The sequence below is a fragment of the Mustelus asterias genome, chromosome 5, assembly GCF_964213995.1.
Source record: "Mustelus asterias chromosome 5, sMusAst1.hap1.1, whole genome shotgun sequence".
Classification (NCBI taxonomy): domain Eukaryota; kingdom Metazoa; phylum Chordata; class Chondrichthyes; order Carcharhiniformes; family Triakidae; genus Mustelus; species Mustelus asterias.
The window spans coordinates 140,827,079-140,851,498 of NC_135805.1; the positions used below are offsets into that span (position 1 = coordinate 140,827,079).

Sequence of the window (24,420 nt, forward strand, 5' to 3'; positions counted from 1 at the left end):
TTTAAAAAAAAAATTCCTCTAGATATACAGCCACTACACACAATTCCCTCTCACATGAACACAGCAACAACTTCCTTCACAGTTTATCAGTTGACTAATGAAAGAGTTTTAAATTATCTGTGTAACCAAAGGAAACCATAGTGATGCTATAGTTCCATTTGCCAAGGACAAATGTCTCACAGTAACTGCAGTAGCAGCTCTGGGATCAATTCACGTACAATAATAACTGAACTCTTAAATGTACATTCATTTAGCAAATGCTTTGCTGCTAGATCACTATTTAATGTTTGATGTGTTTATAATGTGTTTATAATTCATTGTGTTCAAAGTCACTGTTCTCAAAAATCATTAAGACCACTGGCAGCAGATATATATAGAGCATGCAGAAAGGACGAAAGAAAGCACACAGTCATAAATCTAAGATTCCAAACCAAGGGAAATCAATGGAGCATTGATTTCAAAAAGACCAGCTACTTATTTTGCATCTTTCTCAAGCACAGCAATGAACCCCCGCGAGAACAGTCACCAATATTGAAGGAGTATTTCCAGTTGAGAGGTTAGTCCAATTGAGTCAGAGCAATGATTATTCAAAGGATATAGAAATCATAGAAATCCTACAGTGCAGAAAGAAGCCATTTGGCCCATCGTGTCTGCACCGACCACAATCTCACCCAGGCCCTAACCCTATATCCCTATATATTTAACCGCTAATCCCTCTAACCTATGCATCTCAGGACACTAAGGGGCAATGTTCACACAGCCAATCAACCTAACCCGCACATCTTTGGACTGTGGGAGGAAACCGGAGCACCCGGAGGAAACCCACGCAGACATGAGGAGAATGTGCAAACTCCACACAGACAATGACCAAGCCGGGAATCGGATATGCAATACCATATTTCATTTTCTCACCAAAGGAAGTTCATAAAATTTATCAACCAGGAAATTTTAATAAAAAATGATCCAAATTCCAACTATTTGAATATTTTCACAGATTGGACAACAGGAAATTCTGCGAACAGTAGACTGTACAGGTGTAACCGAAAATTCTCTTAATTATTGAGGTAAAAAGGAATTAAACCAATGAATACATTTAATCAGACTATTACCAAGTGTGTCAGTCAACAAAAACAAATTTTGTTTATTATAAATTTCAGCTAACAAGAAGAAAATCATGGACAATAATTATTTGAAGAATTTTGAAGGGTTCAATTGGTTACTAAGCAAACTTACGAGTCGACATGGGGAAACAAATTGGAAAAATAGGCATACAAATTTACAACTGGAAGAAGTGTTGTGGAGCAAACATTTTCAATTGGATGATTGCTTTGCTGAACACCTCCGCTCAGTTGCTGTCTTTTGTTACAAGGGTGTTACTGTCATCATAATTTGTAAATGCAGGTTCAATCCCAGCAACAGCCTATTTTTTAAAAAATTGCACTGTTGCAGCAAAACCTTTTAGAGAATTTACCAGCTTTGTTTGGTCACTTTTTGAAAACATTATGTTTCATTAAAACCAGGATTAAGTTCATTGCTGGCAGATGGCAATGATATTGCTGTACTTTCCTGCAGTTTAAGAGCAGGATAAAGATACTCTCTACATTTTAGCTATTGTCCAAGCCTCTTTAAAGCACATGTTAAAAGACATACACCGTGAATCATTAGATAACATGTCACAAAAACACCAAGTACTTTTACCTTCTGGGTGATCCGTCTTCATGTGGCTGAATAATCACCACTTTCACTGTCACAGATGTTCGTAACAGGTCAATCATCTGCTCATGGGTCAAGGTTGCCACAGCTACTTTGCAAATCTCAACGAGACGACTCCCTTGCCTCAGGCCAGCTTTCCATGCGTAGCCAAATGGTTCAACATCTGCCACAATACCTTCAAAGTTAACGTGGAATCCAAGCTGTCCAAGGCCATTCCTTCTCAGAGTCATTTCTGCTGTTTCACAGCCTCTGGTCACTAGCTGGATGAGAAGAATCACATTGTTAAGTAATTTAATAATTTTACATGTGCAAGGAGATAACTCAATCAGTTCACCTGAGCTCATCTACTGTCTTCAAAATCCTCAGAAGGGTGAAATGTCGTCATCTTTATGTGACTGGTGTGACTGTCCTGAAACAGCCTATACCTCACAACTGTGTACATAACAAAATACCTTTCTCTCTGCCAACTGCTCTATCTCAAATTCTCCAAGTTTAATTTGACTCACATTAATACCCTTCAAAGTAACAAATATTCCAACATCTACCACAGAGGGAATAAATAAGGATATTGATTTGGATTGAGAATAGTTCCAAAGGTCTTCTCCCAGACCAACTGATTGGTCTTTTCAAATCGAAGCTGCTTTGGCCAAATTTTCAAAGTTTCTTACAATTACAGTTTCACTTATCTGTTACTCTCACAAAACTAGAGTTGCCAACTTTGATTGGATGATATTATGGTTGGTTTCATCATGCAGCTTCCTGTCTTTAGCTACCTCACAGCCATCATTGGTTACGCATTGTCATTCAATAATGGTGGAAATAATACTCTCAATCCTGGAGCTCTTGAAAATACTGTATCCACCACGTGGTTTTATTGAAGTATTGCATCTTGGGTGTATTGCAACCTGCTGTTTGTGAATCAGGCTGGAGAGAAATAAGAGGAGATATTGTCCCTGCAATTTCTCTCTAGGAATGGTGGAGTACCAAGAGTATTATTCCTTAATTCTGGAAGACTCCAGGACAGTTCAGGAGTCTTGGTAAGCCTGCACTTATCCTATGAAAATCCTTCAATTATAGTTATTAATTTCCATTGCATTTTTTTCTGTAGCATTGTGAGTGACAAAGTGCACACCTACAGAAGAAGGCTCGAACTAGTCAAAAAGTTGATCTTGGTATTTAGTTTGTATTTCCAGGAACAGATTTTCCTGATGAGTTTCTGCAATACAGAGTGGTTTATCTTGAATGTTTGACATCCAAACCAACATCCAATGGGGTTTCTTGGTTGCACAGAGTGACAGCACTATTCCATTCCAGAATCAAGATGATTTGATAATTCCCTCATCAATCACTCCTGGAGACCACAGTGCTATCAACGGCTAGCATTGATGTTGCAGTCTTAATTTGAATTATGCAACCAGCCTCCACTCAGTCCCAACCTGCTTCCAGCTCACTGGCTGACACTTATATAAATAATCAAGCTTTTCAAATGCATGGAAGCTTCCATAATTATTCTGGCTATTTGAATTATTTCCACACCAATTACAAGTACTGATTCATTGATGCCTTAAACATGGGTAAAAATATTCATTATTAACTGAGAAAAATGACAAATCAAATATTGTGTTATTTCATCTGCAAAGTACATTAATAGCTTGTTTCTTAAATTTCACCAAAAGTTTCTTTTATAGACTAATGGGACAGCAAGAAATAAATTAACTGAGTTGAAGAACATACACAAAGATTGATTTTGTCTGGTTAAGACGTATATTGTATTTATTCAATTCAATTCTAAAAAGTTACAAGGATAGTGAAAAGCAAAGGTTGAGAAATAGCTTCATGGGTACTATGGAACAAAACAGAAAAGGTAACAGCAAACAGATCAAAAAGGCAAGCCTAAAATCCTCTGTGCAAAGCTCTTTACATCACACAGCAACATGGGAAAGCAACAAAGGCCACAGAAATTGATAGGAAAACATGCAACTTGGAGGCTTCAATTTCAAAATTGCATTTTTTGTGACCAGAATACATATTTATTTATTTATGGTTATATAATTATGTCTTAGAAATCTTAGAATCTTAGAAACCCTACAGTGCAGAAACAGGCCATTCAGCCCATCGAATCTGCAGCGACAATCCCACCCAGGCCCCCCCATATCCCTACACATTTACCTGCTAATCCCTCTAACCTACGCATCTCAGGGCACTAAGGGGCAATTTTAGCATGGGCAATCAACCTAACCTGCACATCTTTGGACTGTGGGAGGAAACCGGAGCACCCGGAGGAAACCCACGCAGACACGGGGAGAATGTGCAAACTCCACACAGACAGTGACCCAAGCCGGGAATCGAACCCAGGTCCCTGGAGCTGTGAAGCAGCAGTGCTAACCATTGTGTTACCGTGCCACCCCATATATATGTCATATATATAATTATATATATGAAATAGAATAAACAAAGAATATTATCATTTTGAAACTAAATACTAAGTTTAGTTATAAACTCAACCATGAAAAGTTACAAAAGCTTCAGCTTGTTTCCCTTTGTTATGTTTAGGGTTTGTTGGGGCTCAAGTTAAAATTATGTCCTCAGGTCCCTAAAGTGCCAGAATTTCCAAAATCACTCATGACGAATCCAAAGATGTGTAGTTTAGGTGGATTAGCCATGGTAAATGCACGGAGTTACGGGCGTAGGGGGAGGGCTTAGGTGGGATGTTCTTTCAGAAAGACAGTGCAGACTTGATGGGCCGAATGGCCTCTCTGCACTGTAGGAAATCTATGGTTCTATGGAGAGGCAATTTCAAAGACAATAACTTAAAAGATGCATTTAAAGCTCTCTCTATCTACAAACTAAATTGCCAGTTGTAGCTCTAATAGCATTCTGGTCTCTGATATAGATGGCCATGGATTTGGGCCCCATTTAAACATCCAGACTTAGACATCTAATTTATGCTAACGTTCCAGTGCAGTGCTGAGGGAGTCTGTAAGGGCAATGTTAGGGATGAAGAAATAAATCAACGCCCCATGTATCCTATCAAGTAGGTGTAAAATATCTCATGGCACTAACTGAAGAAGAGCAAAGGAGTTCTCCTGATGTCCTGGCCAATATTTTTATCCTCACAAAAAGCTATTCAACAGATGAAGAACAACAAAGTCTGTAGTCCAACTAATATTCCTGCAGAGATCTACAGTGAAGACCGCTTGCTCAAATTCTCAGACATTTTTGAAAAATTTGTGAAGAGGAGGTTCCACCTCCAGGTCCACAATGCTATCATTGTTTCACTCTTCATGAAGGGTGATAAATCAATTTGTGGGAAGTATAGAGGCATATGCCTTCTGTCCATTGTGGGGAAGATTTGCACATGATCCCTCCTGAGCCACCTTCTACCCATCAGCGAATACATCCTTCCTGATACTCAATGAGGTTTCTAGCCTGCAGAGGAACCACAGATATGATTCTTCATCGCTCAACAAATCCAAGAAAAGTGTCTGGAATAAAGAAGATAATTCTACATGGCCTTTATTGATCTGTCAAAGGTCTTCAATTTCATCAACCACAAAGACCTTTGGAAAGACTTGGAAGTCCAGCAAAATGTTTAACTCTCCTGTGACTCCTATGTTAAAGCATCACAGCAACCGTCCTTTGCAATGGACTGGAGACCATTGCTCTTTGGAGGGGTGTCAAGTATGGATGGATTATGCCAACTCTATCTACCTCATCCTGGTCATGGAATTCACTTGTGACCAACTTTCACAACGAGTCATGATTCAGTTTCGACTTAATAGAAAGCTCTTCAACCTCAACTGACTGAGAGCCAAGGCTAAGGTAACTCTCCAGATTGTCCACAACTTACAGTATGTTGGCAACCACACAGTTGTGGCCCATACTGCAAGTGACATTCAGAACTTTTTTCAACCTCTTCAACACCACATATAAAAGGGTTGGTCTTTCACGCAACATCAGCAGGACCAAAATCCTCCACCAGCCCTTCCCCAGACAAGCACCTAAATCTCTAGCTATTGTTGCTGATGAAACTTCAGAAGTCGTTGAACACTCCCCATATTTCAGCAGCTACCTTTTCCAAAGAAGAGGGAATCCAGCACACAGTTAATTGAAGGCCAGCGGGGCCTTCCAAAAATTGTGCAACTGGGTCTTTGACAGAGAGATTTCCATAACACACTGAAGATTTTATTCTATAATGCTTTGTTGTCACCACCCTTCTACACAGCAGTGAGACTTGGGTCACCCTACCAAAGGCACCTTTGGGTGCTGGAAAATTTCCACCAGCAATGTCTCCACAGAATACTCAAGTCAAACATAGGTGTACAGGCCTTAGGAACAGGTGCAGACTACTTGGCCCCTCCTAGCAAGCCCATGCGACTGGTGTAATTAACTTCTGGGGTGGCACAGTGGTTAGCACTGCTGCCTGAGTGCCAGGGATCTGGGTTCAACTCCCGGCTTGGGTCACTGTCTGTGCGGAGTCTGCACAATCTCCCCATGTCTGTGTGGGTTTCCTCCTGCTGCTCCGGTTTCCCCCCCACAGTCTGAAAGGCATGAATAGACCATGCTAAATTCTCCCTCAATGTACCTGAACACACGCCGGAGTGTGGAGACTGGGGAATTTTCACAGTAACTTCATTGCAGTGTTAATGTAAGCCTACTTGTGACTAATAAATAAACTTTAACTTTTCCTAGTGAACAAAAGACATATTTGCATGTACTATCCTCTGTGAGTGAGTTATCCAAGTTATCCATGATACAGTCACTGTTCTCAAGCATTAACTACTGTTTGATCTACTCATCAGTTACTACACATATATTGCATACATAGACTTTAAATTGTCCAGTTCTTTTAGTGGTCCAAGTACTCATTGACATTGGCTGTATGTTTGAGTGATGTTCCCTGTCTGAAGAGTGTCGTTCCCGTGGCACTTGTTGTCTTGGTGACTTTTGTTGTGTTCCATTGCAGTCGTTGGGAACACATGGGCCTCTGGGATTGATGGTAGGTCTGTACTCAGTACAGCTGGTGAGATCCCTTCTCCCCAGCCAGCCGATTGTGGTGAAGGAGCAGCTGCTCTAGTTGAGCATATGTGCCTGTGGTTGCGCCTACATACCCAGTTGACTTTTTTTAACACCCAATTTGAGTTGTCAACTGTGGAATTGTGGGTAATTCCTTCTTCCTGGTACCTTCGTGTCATCACTGAAATTTTTGTTCTGATCTTGCACACCTTGGTTCAGTGAAAACTTCAGTTTATTGTGCATTTTCACCAACATATACGCAGCTGGAATCTTTCATTTCAAATCTTCCAGCTCAGCTCTGATGTGAACATTTTCCTGTGGAACGGAGTCATTTAACTTCAGCTTGTGCATTTCATTGTAGTGACGTGGTCTGCAACCATCTTGTGGTTTACTTGAATATTGGCTCTCTCTCTCTCTGGGGTCTTCTATCTCCCTCGCTCTGGAGTCTTTTGTTTCCTTCTCTCTCAGTTATTTCTCTGCCCTTTGTTGGCACATTCAGGGTTAGATTTTGTCCAGCTGAGATGAGTGGCTGTTGCTGTGATCTGGAACTCTAGATCTTCCTTCTTGCTATTGCATTGGACACTCAGGCTGATTTGTCCTCTCAGTATATGCATCATGCCATCACATGGCCTGAACCTTCCCTTTTGACAGTTTCATTTTTGGATTGCATGCTGAGCTATTTTGCACAGGTCTATGAAAGTCACTATGTTGCATGATGCACCAGTGTCAATCTGACATTTCTGATTCGCTTGATATTCTCTTTCTGGGGTCATCATTGTCAGAGTCACAAACCATTTGTGTCTTATACATTTGGTGGAACTAACCTTTTATATTGCGTATAGTTCTTCATCAGACTGGTCTGTTGATATCTCTCCAACTGTATTGGCTTATTTTGCTTTTTTCTGAACAAGCACTTGTGTGCAAAAGGATTTTGCTTCTTACAGTTAAAACACTGTTTTCCCCATGCTGGGCTTTGCCTGTGCTCCATAGTTTTGCATCCTGCCCTTTGCCTGCGATTATGCCTCTCTTTCAGCTTAGACTGTTTCCGAGCATAATGTATCTCCTGGTCTGCTGTGCTTGCTGATGTTTCACAACTTCTGCATTTCAATAGATTTATCACTTCTTTTAGCATCAATTTCTCAATTACTGCCTTACTCGTCTGTTAGATTTAGGGTGGTATACACTTTGTAGCAATCCCTCCCCAGCAGTGTTGGAGCGTGGCTACTCTTATGGGTTCAGGCTTGTTAACCAAGTCTATTGCAATCTTATAGTTTTGCCATTGCAGGTGGGGAAAACTGCCAGTTTTGCATGCATCTTTTTTCAACTGAACGAGAGACGGATTGGAAAATTTCTAATCAGCTGGTTGGGATGAAAGTCAACAGTTACAAACAGAGCCAATTAAAGGATGGACCAGGTTACGAGTTTAGCAGACACACAAATAGGTATTTATAGATCAGGTCAGCAGCTATTCAAGATACAGACAGGATTCATTCAACACATCTGTAGCCATTCAGAAGTCAAGGAACAGAAATACCCAGTTTAGTTGTGGATTTGGAAAGCACAAGAGAGTTAGATCAGGAAGCGGGATAAAATTTCAGCATCAGCCACCATACAGTCCCATCCCCAATTAAATTGTGAAGAGTAAAAATATTTAGATACAATTAAATTAGAAAACTTACTATTAATAGAGCAGAATTTGTACATGCAATCTTAGTCTTTTCCATCCCAACCAGCTGGTTAGATGCTAACTGTTCCTGTTTTCTCTCTTAGGCCTCTGTAGCCTTCGTCTCATATTACAGTACCCTCTTGCTCCTGATCACTAGTGTCTGCCTTTAACTATTTCTCAGTTGTCACCCTCCTTTTTATCTCCCAAGGCAGAGGCTATCAATGTGAATGAAGCAGAAGTTGGTGTTCTTTTTTTAAAAAAAGTTGTAATTTTATTTGACAATTCTAACAAATAATGCAATACCAGCAAGAGGGTCCAAAAAAGTTTCTAGAAACCAGACGGGCAAGGCTTTGACTATTCCAACACTCTTGGTCAGCTTCCCATTTTGTGCCATAAGTTTGAACTCATCCAGAACTCTGCAGCCCGTACCTTATCCCTCACTAAGTCTCGTTCACTCATCACCTATGCTTGCTGATCTATGTCAGATCCCAGTCTGGCAAGGACTTGATTTCAAAACTCCCATCCTTATTTTCATGGCATCACCCCTTGCTGTCTCTGCAACATGTGCAACCAATGATGGTGAACCTGTGTGGGAAACTGAGCCACTACAGCATCAACAATGGAGGAGAGACAAAATTACATTGAGACATTTAAAATGGCAAAATTTAACTGGAGATGTTGATGTAGAATATTATAATGGGATCACCCAAAGTCATAACAATAGAATGGATTGCAAGTAAGCAACAAGACAGAAAGCAGGAAGTGGTAATAAAGAGCAGTTATTCAGAGGGTAGAATGAGGGAAGTGATTTTCTGTGAGCATCAGTGCTGGGACCACTACTGTTCACAAATTACATTAACAATTTGAATCTTGAAATCAAAAATGATTTCTAAATTTGCAGATGACACTAAAGTGTGGGTGGATAGGTAACACAGAGGAGGACTGCAATAAATTACAGGATATATTAGTAAATGTGAAGAATGGACAAAAAAAAAAGGCAAATGAAGTTCAACAGATGATGAAGTAGTACATTTTGGTAAAAAGAATAGGCTTATTACTTGGAAAGTGAAAATCTAGGTGAAAGAGGAAGAAAAGGGATCTTGGAGTACAAGTACAACCAATGAAAGTTGCACCACAGGCTAGCAAAGCCATTAAAAAGAAGCAATCCAACTGCTAGACTTAGAGAAATGGAATTGAAAAATAGGGAGATAATGCTAAACTTGTATCAACTCTTGGTCACACCACACTAAGAGCACTGAGTGCTCATCTGGTTATCATACAGTAAAAAGGATAAAGGGACAGTGGAGAGGGTGCAGAGAAGATTTACAAGGATGATACCAGAAATGCATGGGTATACATATGAGGAAATTGGCAAGCTGCACCTCTTTTCTCTTGGAAAAAAGGCTTATGATCTAATAGAGTCTGTTTAAATTATGAAAGGTTTTGACAGAGTGGATAGAGAGAGAATGCTTTCCTTTGTGGGGAAGGGAACTAGAGGCTGTGAAAGAAAGATAGTGAACAAGAAATTCAATAGAGAATTTGGAGGAAGCTTCTTTACTTAAGAGTGATAAGGACATGGAATTCACTACCACGAGTGGTTGCAAAGAATAATATAGATGAATTTAAAGAAAAGCGAAATATTCATTTCAGGAAGGGAATAAAGGGTTAGATGGTGGATTTAGATAAGAAAATATGGGAGGAGATTCAAGTGGATTGCAAACACATACATGGACTGGTTGGCCAAATGGCCGGGTTGGACAAATGGCCTGTTTTTGTGCTGCATATCCGATGTGATTTGTAAATAGGAGATAAGGGGCGCAATCTTACCAGCTTGCAGCGCTGGTTGATCAGCGTAGTGAGCCAGGAAGATAGCATGGGAGGGTAGAAAACTGATTAATGCGGGGCACGAATCTGTTTCGTATCCTCTGAGCCCTATTTTGCTTGTGAGAACGCCTTTGCGCCCAGAAAGAGCGCAAAGCCTATTACAAAGAAAAACCAAAATTAAAGGACTTCCCTGCTCCTGCATTGCTGCTTCACCGCTCACTGGTGAGACATCACTGTTCTGCTCAGTGGAAATTAGGCGCCATGGCCTAGTTAGATGCCAAGAGGGTGTGTGGCCTGAGTGGGGGCATGGGTTAAGCACGATGGCGGGACAGGGGCTTATGCAAGGGGGGGGCCATGTAGGGTAGGCCACCTGCCAGTGGGAAGAGCAATCCACCATTAGGAGTATTGCAGGATTTTACGCTGGCCAGATTCACTGTTCCTGCCTGCCACAAAACCCACCACAGACAGAACAAAGAACAAAGAACAGTACAGCACAGGAAACAGGCCCTTCGGCCCTCCAAGCCTGTGCCGCTCCTTGGTCCAACTAGACCAATCGTTTGTATCCCTCCATTCCCAGGCTGCTCATGTGACTATCCAGGTAAGTCTTAAACGATGTCAGCGTGCCTGCCTCCACCACCCTACTTGGCAGCGCATTCCAGGCCCCCACCACCCTCTGTGTAAAAAACGTCCCTCTGATGTCTGAGTTATACTTCGCCCCTCTCAGCTTGAGCCCGTGACCCCTCGTGATCGTCACCTCCGACCTGGGAAAAAGCTTCCCACTGTTCACCCTATCTATACCCTTCATAATCTTGTATACCTCTATTAGATCTCCCCTCATTCTCCGTCTTTCCAAGGAGAACAACCCCAGTCTACCCAATCTCTCCTCATAGCCAAGACCCTCCATACCAGGCAACATCCTGGTAAACCTTCTCTGCACTCTCTCCAATGCCTCCACGTCCTTCTGGTAGTGCGGCGACCAGAACTGGACGCAGTACTCCAAATGCGGCCTAACCAGCGTTCTATACAGCTGCATCATCAGACTCCAGCTTTTATACTCTATACCCCGTCCTATAAAGGCAAGCATACCATATGCCTTCTTCACCACCTTCTCCACCTGTGTTGCCACCTTCAAGGATTTGTGGACTTGCACACCTAGGTCCCTCTGTGTTTCTATACTCCTGATGACTCTGCCATTTATTGTATAACTCCTCCCTACATTATTTCTTCCAAAATGCATCACTTCGCATTTATCCGGATTAAATTCCATCTGCCACCTCTCCGCCCAATTTTCCAGCCTATCTATATCCTGCTGTATTGCCCGACAATGCTCTTCGCTATCCGCAATTCCAGCCATCTTCGTGTCATCCGCAAACTTGCTGATTACACCAGTTACACCTTCTTCCAAATCATTTATATATATCACAAATAGCAGAGGTCCCAGTACAGAGCCCTGCGGAACACCACTGGTCACAGACCTCCAGCCGGAAAAAGACCCTTCGACCACTACCCTCTGTCTCCTATGGCCAAGCCAGTTCTCCACCCATCGAGCCACTTCTCCTTGTACCCCATGAGCCTTAACCTTCTTAACCAACCTGCCATGTGGGACTTTGTCAAATGCCTTGCTGAAATCCATATAGACGACATCCACGGCCCTTCCTTCATCAACCGTTTTTGTCACTTCCTCAAAAAACTCCACCAAATTTGTAAGGCACGACCTCCCTCTTACAAAACCATGCTGTCTGTCACTAATGAGATTGTTCCGTTCTAAATGCACATACATCCTGTCTCTAAGAATCCTCTCCAACAACTTCCCTACCACGGACGTCAAGCTCACCGGCCTATAATTTCCTGGGTTATCCCTGCTACCCTTCTTAAACAACGGGACCACATTCGCTATCCTCCAATCCTCAGGGACCTCACCCGTGTCCAAAGAAGCGACAAAGATTTCCGTCAGAGGCCCAGCAATTTCACCTCTCGTCTCCCTGAGCAGTCGAGGATAGATGCCATCAGGCCCTGGGGCTTTGTCAGTTTTAATGTTCCCTAAAAAACCTAACACTTCCTCTCTCGTAATGGAGATTTTCTCTAACGGGTCAACACCTCCCTCCGAGACACTCCCGGTTAACACGCCCCTCTCCTTCGTGAATACCGATGCAAAGTATTCATTTAGGATCTCCCCTATTCCCTTGGGTTCTAAGCATAATTCCCCTCCTTTGTCCCTGAGAGGTCCGATTTTCTCCCTGACAACTCTTTTGTTCCTAACGTACGAATAGAATGCCTTAGGATTCTCCTTAATCCTGCCTGCCAAGAACATCTCGTGACCTCTTTTTGCCCTTCTAACTCCCCGTTTGAGATCTTTCCTACTCTCTCTGTATTCCTCCAGAGCTCCATCTGTTTTCAGTTGCCTGGACTTAACGTACGCCTCCCTTTTCATTTTAATCAGATCCTCAATTTCCCTGGTTATCCACGGCTCTCGAATCCTACCTTTCCTATCTTTCCTTTTTACAGGCACATGCCTATCCTGCAGCCTTATCAATAGTTCCTTAAAAGACTCCCACATGCCAGACGCGGACTTACCCTCGAACATCCTCTCCCAATCAACATCCACCAATTCCTGCCTAATCCGGCTATAGTCAGCCTTCCCCCAATTTAGCACCCTGCCCGTAGGACAGCACTCATCCTTGTCCATTACTATCCTAAAGTTAACAGAGTTGTGGTCACTATTTGCCACATGTTCCCCTACCGAAACTTTGACGACCTGACCGGGCTCATTTCCCAGAACTAGGTCCAGTATAGCCCCCTCTCTAGTCGGGCTATCTACATACTGTTCCAAAGAACCTTCCAGTACGCATTTTACAAATTCCTCCCCGTCCGGTCCCCCAGCTCTAAGCACTTTCCAGTCTGTGCCAGGGAAATTAAAGTCCCCCACTACAACACTACAACAACCCTATTTTTTCTGCACCTATCCAGAATCTCCTGACATATCCTTTCCTCCACAGGTTGGGAGCATTCCACCCTTTGCCTATTTTTTGTACAGAATTAAACAAAGTTAGAAACATAAGGAGGGTTCCAGCACCTCTCATAATAGAACAGGTCTCATTTGCTCCATTTTCTATAGGGTAGATTTGTAGCTTATGATCACAGGGCAGCACGGAGACACAGTGGTTAGCACTGCTGCCTCACGGCGCCAAGGACCCGGGTTCGATCCCCAGCTTGGGTCACTGTCTGTGCGGAGTCTGCACGTTCTCCCTGTGTCTGCACGTTCTCCCCGTGTCTGCGTGGGTTTCTTCTGAGTGCTCTGGTTTCCTCCCACAGTCCGAAAGACATGCTGGTTAGGTGTATTGGTCATGCTAAATTCTCCCTCAGTGTACCCGAACAGGCGCCGGAGTGTGGCGACTAGGGGATTTTCACAGTAACTTCATTGCAGTATTAATGTAAGCCTACTTGTGACACTAATAAATAAACTTGAAACTTAAACAATTTGACCTGGCAATAATTCTGATGCACTGTCAGTAGAGTCTCACTCCTAATTGGAATGAATCCTAGTTGTCTGTTACCAATGGCTTCAGGATCAATGCTTTCATTTATTTTTTTTTATTCCTGGGATGTGGGCATCACTGGCTGGACCATCATTTATTATCCATCCTTAATTACGCTTGAACCCAATGGCTTGCTAGGCCATTTCAGACAGCATTTAAGAGCCAACCACATTGCTGTGGATATGGAGTCACATGTAGCCAGACCAGGTAAGAACAGCAGACTTACTTCCCTATAGGATATTAGTGAACCAGATGGGTTTTTACAACAATCATTCAAATTTCACCAACTGTTGTGGTGGGATTTGAACCCTCAGTCTCTGATGACTGGCCCAGTGACAATGTATTGCCTTCCCATGTTTGGTAAGCTAAACTAAACCTCAAGGAAAGTTAATGACAAGCCCTATGGGATTCACTGAAATATTTTGTGAGAGTTGCATTGTGGGTGTTCAGTAAAGATATGTTGAACCACTGTGAACCCAAACATTTTTGTACAATGCTATCTATTTCACTGCATTATGTACTGAGTCAGTTTATCTGCAGTCCATTCTGTGTGCGTACCATCCCATTGCTTATAGTTTCCTCTGCTGAACAGATTTAATATTTAAACAAAACTTTTAATTCAATGTCGATAGTAGAATTCTAGCAGGTAAAGGGACACTACAAAAATGAAGTGAAATTGGTATAGTTGCAGCCTTTATGCTGTTGCTTGCTCAGAATCAGTGACAGTGCAAGGCAGGATTATGCTACTAGCTAATTCATGTTCTGTGCACTTCTGTTTTCTCGCAGCAGAAAATGACAGATTTTCAAAAGGCTGTTTATACCAGCTTGATTCACTGCTGCTTTGGATTGGAGCAAAGCATGTTGTACCTTTAATTTTAGCAACCATTATGTCAATCATGCTAAGTCGACAGCGATAGTGTAAACAGGGCATAAAGATTAATGTTGGAATTCTCCATCCAAGTTCTAACTCCAGAGAGGGAAGAAATACAAAACGACACAACTAGCAGAAGCTTACAGAATGTCAAAATGTGAGATAAATGGCCATTTATAGATTGCAAAGTCAAAAATGCAGTGAAGCAGAATCTGACTGGTTGGATTCTCTTTCATTCACTTTCAGACAGACTAGCACTGCTTGAAAAGGTGACATCAGAAAAAAAACACACCCGGCAGCTGCTGTAATACCAGGGAGATAAAGGACTCCTCACTCATCTGACAGAGCCCGATGCTGCCATGGTTACCACACTTATACTTGATAGGCAGTCATCTCAAGAAAGGATTGAGCTGTCAGAAATAGTGTGACCCAGGGGGCATTGTGCAATACAGACAACTATCATTTCTGAAGCCAAGGGCCATATCCTAAATTATACTGTAGTAAAATTATAATTAACAAAGATAAGAATTATGATAATATCTGCAGTACAGAGCTGCTGAAGACTTCGGTGAGCAGCGGGGATGAAAGCAGTGTTCAGACTGGCAGTAATATCAGGGGATGAGCTAGAAACAGTGCAGGAGTTTAGAGCATAATGTGGAACTGAGAAATAGGCTGTCAGGAACAGCATAAGCTCTGTATATGCATCAAATGGTTTGTTGAACCGTTCAAATACTGATCAAACTTTTCACTGCAGGTTTGTTTCTATATCTTGTTCTGATTTGAATCATTTTCACAGTTCCCCTAGCTTCACAGCATGGGTATTTCTTAGGTTACCACTGATTTCAACTGTGACATCACTTGGAATCACCCAAATTAAACATGCCAACCTTCCATGCAAGTGCCGCAATCCAGTGTTACAGTAAATAGAGATTGGAAGTGGGGGAAACTGGCTCGTACAGTGGGCAAGACAGTGGAATTTCATCTCTGGGTTCAAATTCTGGCCTCAGAATCTTCAGTCTCTTCACTGTGTCTACAGCTGCCTTGGCCCCAAGCTCTGAAATTCTCTCCCTGAACCTCTCCACCACTCCTTTTTTTAAGACAGTCCTTAAAACCTATTGTTTTGACCAAGTTTTTTGTCACCTCTCCTAATGTCACCTTATGTGGCTTTGTCATATTTTCTATTATTACAATATTTTACTATGTACAAAGTGCTATACAAATGCAAGATGTCATTGATACTGATGGGATAAATGTCTCCTGTTTTTGTCATGTGAGAAATGAGCTTGGACAATCTCAATCTATCTGTCAATGGTTATGGATCCACAGTACAAAACAACCCTAATTTGCACAAAGGGCTACTGCTAATCTGACAAGTCCAAAGATTCGCAGACAAACAGCATACATTACTTGTAGGGTATTTTTCTGAGTTTTGGACTGAGGGAGACTGGATGGAGGAGGAACCTTTACTTTACTTGTGATTGCAACTGATCTGGAAGTGCACAATGTTAACAATGAGTTCTTCAAATGAAAGCTTTCAATCTTTGATCACTAGCATCCATCATCTTAATGTACACTACGAAAATTCAAATAAGAGTGAAGTATAAGGGCATATGCAAATAAATGGGTTATGAATCAATTGTTTCTAACAACAGTAAATTCATAACAGGGCACAGAATAAATGTGAAAGTAACATCAAAAACACATAGGAAAACAAGAGATTGTGGGGGGGGGGGGGGGGCGGAATAGACCATATGGCGCATTGATCATGTCTGATCTTGGGATTCAACTCCACTTTCTCACCGACTCCCCATATCCCTTAATTCCCTGAGAAACCAAATATTTGCCAATCCCAGCCTTATATATACTCAGTGATCCACAATCCTCTGGGGTAGAGAATTTCAATAATTCACAGTGCTGTAAGTGAAGAAATTTCTTCTCATCTCAGTCCTAAATGATTGACCCTTTACCCTGAAACCGTGTCCCTGTTTTCTAGATTCTCCAGCCAGCAGAAACAACCTCTCAGTGTCTAATCTGTCAAGCCCGTTCAGGATCTTGTGCGTTTCAGTGAGATCACCTCTTGTTCTTCTAAACGCTAAAGCCCAATTTATTCAGCTTCTCATCAGAAGACAACTCTTTCATCCCAGGGTTCACTCCAGTGAATCTTTACATTACTGCTTTCAATGCAAGTATGTCCTTCCTTAAATATGAAGACCAAAACTACACACTATTCCAGGTGTGATCTCTCAAAAGTCTGTACAAAGTGTCTCCCTCACAACTTACTGGGCCCAATTTTACCAAACCTTTGCGCCCGATCGCGGTAAAGTTGGGCGTCGGGCCTATACCGCGATCTGCACCCGATTCCAAGCAGATCGGCGCTTTACCGACACCCGATTCGGGTGCGGAGCCGGCCCGCGCCCGAATCGGGTGGCTCGACGAGTTAAATGCATTTGCATACATTCAAATCGACTTAATGAACCGCGCGCCCAACTCTACCACCAAATCCCACTTTACCGTCTTCTGGTCCGATGCGGATCCGCACTCTAATCGACCTGCCGAATAAAAATCTGAAGTCGCCGCTGCAGCCTCTGAAGAGCGGGGTCAGAGGCTGCAATGGCTCTCTGACCCAGCTCCTCCTCTTGGGAGAGAGACGAATCCCTCCTCTCCGGAGTGGCCGCATACTTCAAGCACCACGACTGTCATTATTCACCCCAGCGGAACGCCCTGCCCCCTCCCTCCCCACCGATCGGCCGCAGAGTGGCAGCACCCCCCCCAGAGGATGATACGTCACACCCCCTTTCCTCCCACGCCCCCCCCAGAGGATGATCGATCACACCCCCTCCGCTCCCCCACCCCTCACCGCCCCCAAGGATGATACGTCACACCCCCTCTCCTCTTCCCCCCCCCCCCCCCCCCCCCACCCCCCCCCCCCCCCCACCCTCCACCCTCCAGGGAATGATTGGTCACTGTGGTGAACCATCGTTGGTTCACCACTGGGGTTGTTATTGTGTTACTGTTGGGCTAGGGTGTTGTTGTTATGGGGGTTGTACTATGTTGTTGGGTTAGGGTGTTTACCTGTCCTAAGTGTTATCATGGCACACTCCAGTGGGGTCCCGCCTCCGGTGGCAGGGTATAAGACCCCCTGCTCCGGCAGGACCCCTTCAGTCTGAACGGGTGAATTTGTGTTAGTAGTTTCATTGTTAATGTATTATAGCCTTCAGAACTAAAGCCTTGTTTCCGGGTGCTCATTGAGGTGCATCAATTTAATACATTAACTGAGAATATGGAACAGATCCTAAAACCGGATCGTCTGACACTGGACCCACGTGCGGTCGGTGCAGCTAACACGTTCGAACATTGGTGGAAGTGCTTCGAGGACTACCTGGTAGCCTCGGTAGCTATCACTACAGACAGTGATAGACTCCAGGTCCTCCACGCAAGGGTAAGCGACACGATTTACCTAGCTATTCGTGCAGCTTCCACTTACCAGGGTGCCGTCGAGCTCCTAAAGAATAGGTACATTACGCCACCCAACGAGATTCACGCTCGTTATCTCCTCGCTACACGACGTCGGCAGTCGGGCGAGACCATAGAAGACTACGCCAATGAACTCCTGCAGCTTGCCAGGGGTTGTGACTGTAAGGATGTCTCCGCCGAGCAGTACATGCAAGACCTCGCCCGAGACGCGTTCGTAGCAGGGGTAGGGTCCTCGTACATCAGACTTAAATTATTAGAAAAGGGGAAACTCAACTTGACCCAGGCAATGGGGATGGCCGTGAGGTTGGAGGCGGCGTCGAAGAGCTTGGCGCTGTACCCCGAGGACCACGTGCAGTCAACGTGGTTGGAGCAAGCTCTGCTCCCTCCTCGCCCCGCGAACCCGCGCTCCCAGATCGATTCGACGACGGCGGCAGCTCCAGGTGGCCAGCGATGCTATTTTTGCGGTGGGGCCAAGCATCCACGGCAACAGTGTCCGGCAAGAACGGCAATCTGCAGCCAGTGCGGTAAAAAAGGCCACTACGGCAAAGTCTGCAGGTCCAAACCTAAAAACGGCAGTGCAGCTTGTAACCCTCCAGAACGGAGACCATCTCTTTCGGCGCTGCAGTACCCACGAGGTCCGACCACGTGCGATCTCAGGACGGCGCCATCGTGGCAGACAGAGGAGGAGGAAGACCACCAGGAGTCGCTGCGCTTGGAGCCCTCGGCCACATGCGATTCATGGGGGCGGCCATCATGGTCCACGACGACTAGGAGCGACCAGCAGGGGTCCTCAGCATCCACATCGGCAGCATGCAGCAGCGACCAGCAGGGGTCCTCAGCATCCACATCGGCAGCATGCAGTGACGCCCAGGGGCCAACGGTGGCGTCGATCTCTCTGGATCAGACCAGGCATTACAGACTGGAACATTCCATGATGGAGGTAAAGGTTAGTGGCAGAACTGTGAATTGTCTGTTTGACAGTGGGAGCACCGAAAGTTTCATACACCCTGAAACTGCTAAAAGGTGTGGACTCCGGGTTCTCCCTGCCAAACAGACAATTTCCATGGCATCACAGTCCCGGTCTGTACCGATCCAAGGACGATGTATGGTAACTCTTGAGGTACAGGGCACAGTTTACGAGCAATACAGGCTCCTTGTGCTACCTCACCTTTGCGCGCCAATTCTCCTCGGACTAAACTTTATGGTCCACATGAAGAGTGTGATCCTACAGTACGGTGGGCCACTCCCTTCACTGGCAGTAGGGAACCAGCCGCAGCCTCCAAATTGCCCAAAGCGCCCCGCGTGCAATCTATCCACCCTGAAGATCACGACACCATCCCTTTTTAAAAATCTGGTACCTGGCTGCAAGCCCATCGCTACTAAAAGTAGGCGTTACAGCGCTGAGGACCGGATCTTTATTAGATCTGAGGTTCAGCGGCTCCTCAAGGAAGGGATCATACAGGCCAGTGCTAGTCCGTGGAGAGCGCAGGTCGTGGTAGTCAAAAGCGGGAACAAACCTCGGATGGTCATCGACTATAGTCAGACCATTAATAGATACACGCAGCTGGATGCGTATCCTCTCCCGCGCATTTCTGATATGGTCAATCAGATTGCGCAGTACCGAGTGTTTTCTACCATAGACCTTAAGTCCGCCTACCATCAACTCCCCATCCGCCCAGAGGACCGACAATATACGGCTTTTGAGGCGGATGGTCGTCTATACCAATTCCTCAGGGTTCCATTTGGTGTCACCAATGGGGTCTCGGTCTTCCAGCGTGCTATGGACCGAATGGTGGACCAGAACGGGTTGCGGGCTACCTTCCCGTACCTGGATAACGTCACCATCTGCGGCCATGACCAGCAGGACCACGACACGAATCTCCAACACTTTCTACGCACTGCATCTCGCCTGAATCTGACCTATAACAGGGAGAAGTGCGTATTCCGTACGCGTAGGTTAGCCATCCTCGGATACGTGGTGGAAAACGGGGTCATTGGCCCTGATCCAGACCGTATGCGCCCACTCACTGAACTTCCCTTGCCCGCTAGCACGAAAGCACTGAGGAGATGCCTCGGGTTCTTTTCGTATTATGCACAGTGGGTCCCCAACTACGCGGACAAAGCTCGTCCGCTCATTAAGTCCACGACCTTCCCACTTACGCCGGAGGCCCAATTGGCCTTCAAGGTTTTGAAAAGCGACATCTCGAAAGCCACGATGCACGCGGTGGATGAATCCATCCCTTTCCAGGTGGAGAGTGATGCATCGGACTTCGCCCTAGCCGCCACACTAAACCAGGCAGGCAGGCCCGTCGCGTTTTTTTCCCGCACCCTTCAAGGCCCAGAGATTCGGCACTCAGCGGTGGAAAAGGAGGCTCAGGCCATTGTGGAGGCAGTCAGACACTGGCGCCATTACCTGGCAGGTAAGCGGTTCACCCTGATCACGGATCAACGATCCGTGGCGTTTATGTTCAGTAACACGCAGAGGGGCAAGATCAAGAACGATAAGATCTTGCGGTGGAGAATTGAGCTCTCCACCTATAATTACGATATTATGTATCGTCCAGGGAAGCTCAATGAGCCCTCGGATGCCCTCTCGCGCGGAACATGCGCCATCATGCAGGAGGACCGCTTGAAGGCTCTCCACAATGATCTGTGTCATCCTGGAGTCACCAGACTCTGCCACTTTATAAAAGCCCGCAACCTACCCTACTCGGTGGAGGAGGTCAGGTCAGTTACTAGAAGTTGTCGGATTTGCGCAGAATGCAAACCACACTTTTATCGACCAGACCGGGCACATTTGGTCAAGGCCACTCGCCCTTTTGAGAGGCTGAGTGTAGATTTTAAGGGCCCCCTTCCCTCAACGGATCGGAATGTCTATTTTCTTAACATAATAGACGAATTTTCCCGGTTTCCGTTTGTTTTCCCCTGTGCGGACACGTCGACTGCCACCGTCATCAAGGCATTCAGTGAGCTTTTTACCCTGTTCGGGTACCCCTGCTATATTCATAGCGACAGGGGCTCGTCGTTCATGAGCAACGACTTGAGGCAATTCCTGCTCTCATTCGGGATTGCCTCTAGTAGAACCACGAGCTACAACCCTAGGGGTAACGGACAGGTGGAAAGGGAGAATGCTACAGTCTGGAAGGCTGTCCTACTGGCACTGAAATCCAAGGGCCTTCCAGTCTCCCGGTGGCAGGAGGTCCTTCCAACTGCGCTCCATTCTATCCGCTCCCTCCTGTGTACGGCAACCAATGCTACTCCCCACGAGAGGATGTTCTCATTCCCTCGGAAGTCGTCCTCGGGGACCTCATTGCCAGCCTGGTTGACGTACCCAGGACCCGTCCTTCTGCGGCGCCATGTGAGAGCTCGCAAGTCCGACCCCTTGGTCGAACCGGTCCAACTCCTCCACGCCAACCCTCAGTATGCCTATGTGGCATATCCTGACGGGCGAGAGGACACTGTCTCCATTAGAGACCTGGCGCCCGCAGGGGACGTAGCAACTCCTGTCGCTCCTATTCCCCCAGTCACAGATCCACTACTCCTCATTACTTCCCCAGACGTGGCGCGGTCAGCACCGGGACCAGTGCATAACACTTTTACTCCCATGTACAGCTTGCCTGAGACTCGGAGATCGGCGCCACCATCATCACCACCACCACCACCACCAAACGTTCCAGGATCCCCTACACCATCGCCTCATCAGGGCCGGCCGGCCCGGGAGTCTTTGAGGGGACAGCCAGATGTTGCTTTGAGAGAGCCACCGCAAGCACCTGCTCCGGTTTCGCAACCGGTGTTGAGAAGATCGCAGCGTCGGTGTGGTCCTCCAGACCGTCTGGACTTGTGAATCCTGTTATTTTTTTTGTCATTGTCTGTTTTCATCCACCCCGCCACCTTTGGTTCCTAAAGGAGGGGTGAATGTGGTGAACCATCGTTGGTTCACCACTGGGGTTGTTATTGTGTTACTGTTGGGCTAGGGTGTTGTTGTTATGGGGGTTGTACTATGTTGTTGGGTTAGGGTGTTTACCTGTCCTAAGTGTTATCATGGCACACTCCAGTGGGGTCCCGCCTCCGGTGGCAGGGTATAAGACCCCCTGCTCCGGCAGGACCCCTTCAGTCTGAACGGGTGAATTTGTGTTAGTAGTTTCATTGTTAATGTATTATAGCCTTCAGAACTAAAGCCTTGTTTCCGGGTGCTCATTGAGGTGCATCAGTCACACACCTCCCCCCCCCCCCCCCCCCCGGCTTTTTTTCTCCCCGCCCAGGCGCGCTGTTTCAGATTTTTTTTCGAACTGCGCATGCGCAGTTCAGAACTCCGATCGTTCCGGCTGCGCTAAGCTCCGCCCACAGCGCGAATCGGTCCAGAGCCGGCAAAACGCGTATGGGCACATTGGAAAGAGGATTCCGAGCTCGGATCCGTATTACGCCCGGATCCCACTCTTAGGATCCGATTGGTAAAATCGGGCCCACTCTCTGTCTCTTTGTCCAAGTCACTGACATAGCTTGAAAATAGTTGAGGCCCGAGCACTGAACTTTACGGCACTCCATTTGTCACAGCCTGCCAATTCAAGTGGCCCATTTATGCTTCCTGTCCATTAATCAATATTCTACTCGTGCTTATATATTACCACAACTAAACAAGTCCTTATAGTCGCTATTAACCTTTTGTGTGAGACCATATTGAATGCATTTTGAAATCAAGATATACTACACCTATTTCCTTTTACCTACTCTACTAGTTACATCCTCAAAAAAATGTAGCCAATTTGTAAAATACTATTTCTCTTTTGTAAAACCATGTTGAAACTTTGTCTGATCATACAATGATTTTCTAACACTTATTTAATAATAGATTGCAGCACTTTCCCAATGACTGATGTCATACAAACTGGCTTGTAGTCCTGGTTTTCTCTCTCTCTCTTTTTTTGAATAGTGGTGTCACATTTGCTAATTTCCAATCTGCTGAGGGTATTCCAGGATTTAGGGAATTTTGGAAAAATCATTTGCATCCAATGTCCCTGCAGCTATCTCTTTTAAAACTTCCACATCCTGGAATTTGTCGGAATTTAGTCCCTTAACTATCTCCCTTAACTTTTCTCTGCTAATATTAATTACCTTAATTTCATCACTCTCTTCATCACTTAGATCACCCTCTATTACTGACATGCAATTTATGTCTTCTACTGTGGATAAAGGGTAGTGAAGCACAAACAGAAAATGCTGTAAATACTCAACTGGTCTGATGGTATGTGTGAAATGAGAAACAGAGTTAACACTTCAGGGCAAGGACCTTTCTTCAGAACCTTTCAGAACTCTTGATTCTCTTTCCATGAATGCTGCCTGACCTTCTCAATATTTCTCACATTTTTTGGTTTTATTTCAGATTTCCAGCATCCACAATATTTTGCTTTTGTTAAGGTGTAGTGAACCTTCACTTCCATATTTATAAACGTGCCTATTTCCATATTTAAATTTACCCAGGAAACAAGGCAAGACACATGGTTATTCACAAATTCAAGTGTAGTTTATTGGGCACTAAATGGCCTCTGGAAGTAATTTGAGTTTGAAATTGTTCAAAGTCTGCAGAAATCTATTCCGAAGTAAATTTCCACCAGCAGTCCTCTTGTGATAGAACATAGAAAGCCACAGCACAAACAGGCCCCTTGGCCCACAAGTTGCGCTGATCATATCCCTACCTCTAGGCCTATCTATAGCCCTCAATCCCATTAAATCCCATGTACTCATCCAGAAGTCTCTTAAAAGACCCCAACGAGTTTGCCTCCACCACCACCGACGTCAGCCGATTCCACTCACCCACCACCCTCGGAGTGAAAAACTTACCCCTGACATCTCCTCTGTACCTACCCCCCAGCACCTTAAACCTGTGTCCTCTCGTAGCAACCATTTCAGCCCTTGGAAATAGCCTCTGAGAGTCTACCCTATCCAGACCTCTCAACATCTTGTAAACCTCTATCAGGTCACCTCTCATCCTTCGTCTCTCCAGGGAGAAGAGACCAAGCTCCCTCAACCTATCCTCATAAGGCATGCCCCCCAATCCAGGCACCATCCTTGTAAATCTCCTCTGCACCCTTTCAATGGCTTCAACATCTATCCTGTAATGAGGTGACCAGAACTGCGCGCAGTACTCCAAGTGGGGTCTAACCAGGGTCCTATAAAGCTGCAGCATTATCTCCCGACTCCTAAACTCAATCCCTCGATTAATGAAGGCTAGTACGCCATACGCCTTCTTGACCGCATCCTCCACCTGCGAGGCCGATTTAAGAGTCCTATGGACCCGGACCCCAAGGTCCTTCTGATCCTCT

General features: G+C 45.1%; 1 protein-coding gene across 2 annotated transcripts in view; it reads right to left on the minus strand.

The window, feature by feature from the left end:
• Positions 1-24,420, minus strand: part of LOC144493849 (signal-induced proliferation-associated 1-like protein 2) — a 490,731-nt gene that overhangs the window by 150,717 nt on the left and 315,594 nt on the right. For both annotated transcript variants that reach the window (XM_078213418.1, XM_078213417.1), the window contains one exon: positions 1,699-1,973. In XM_078213418.1, the coding sequence (XP_078069544.1) occupies positions 1,699-1,973 (275 nt within the window). The remainder of the gene's footprint in view (positions 1-1,698; positions 1,974-24,420) is intronic.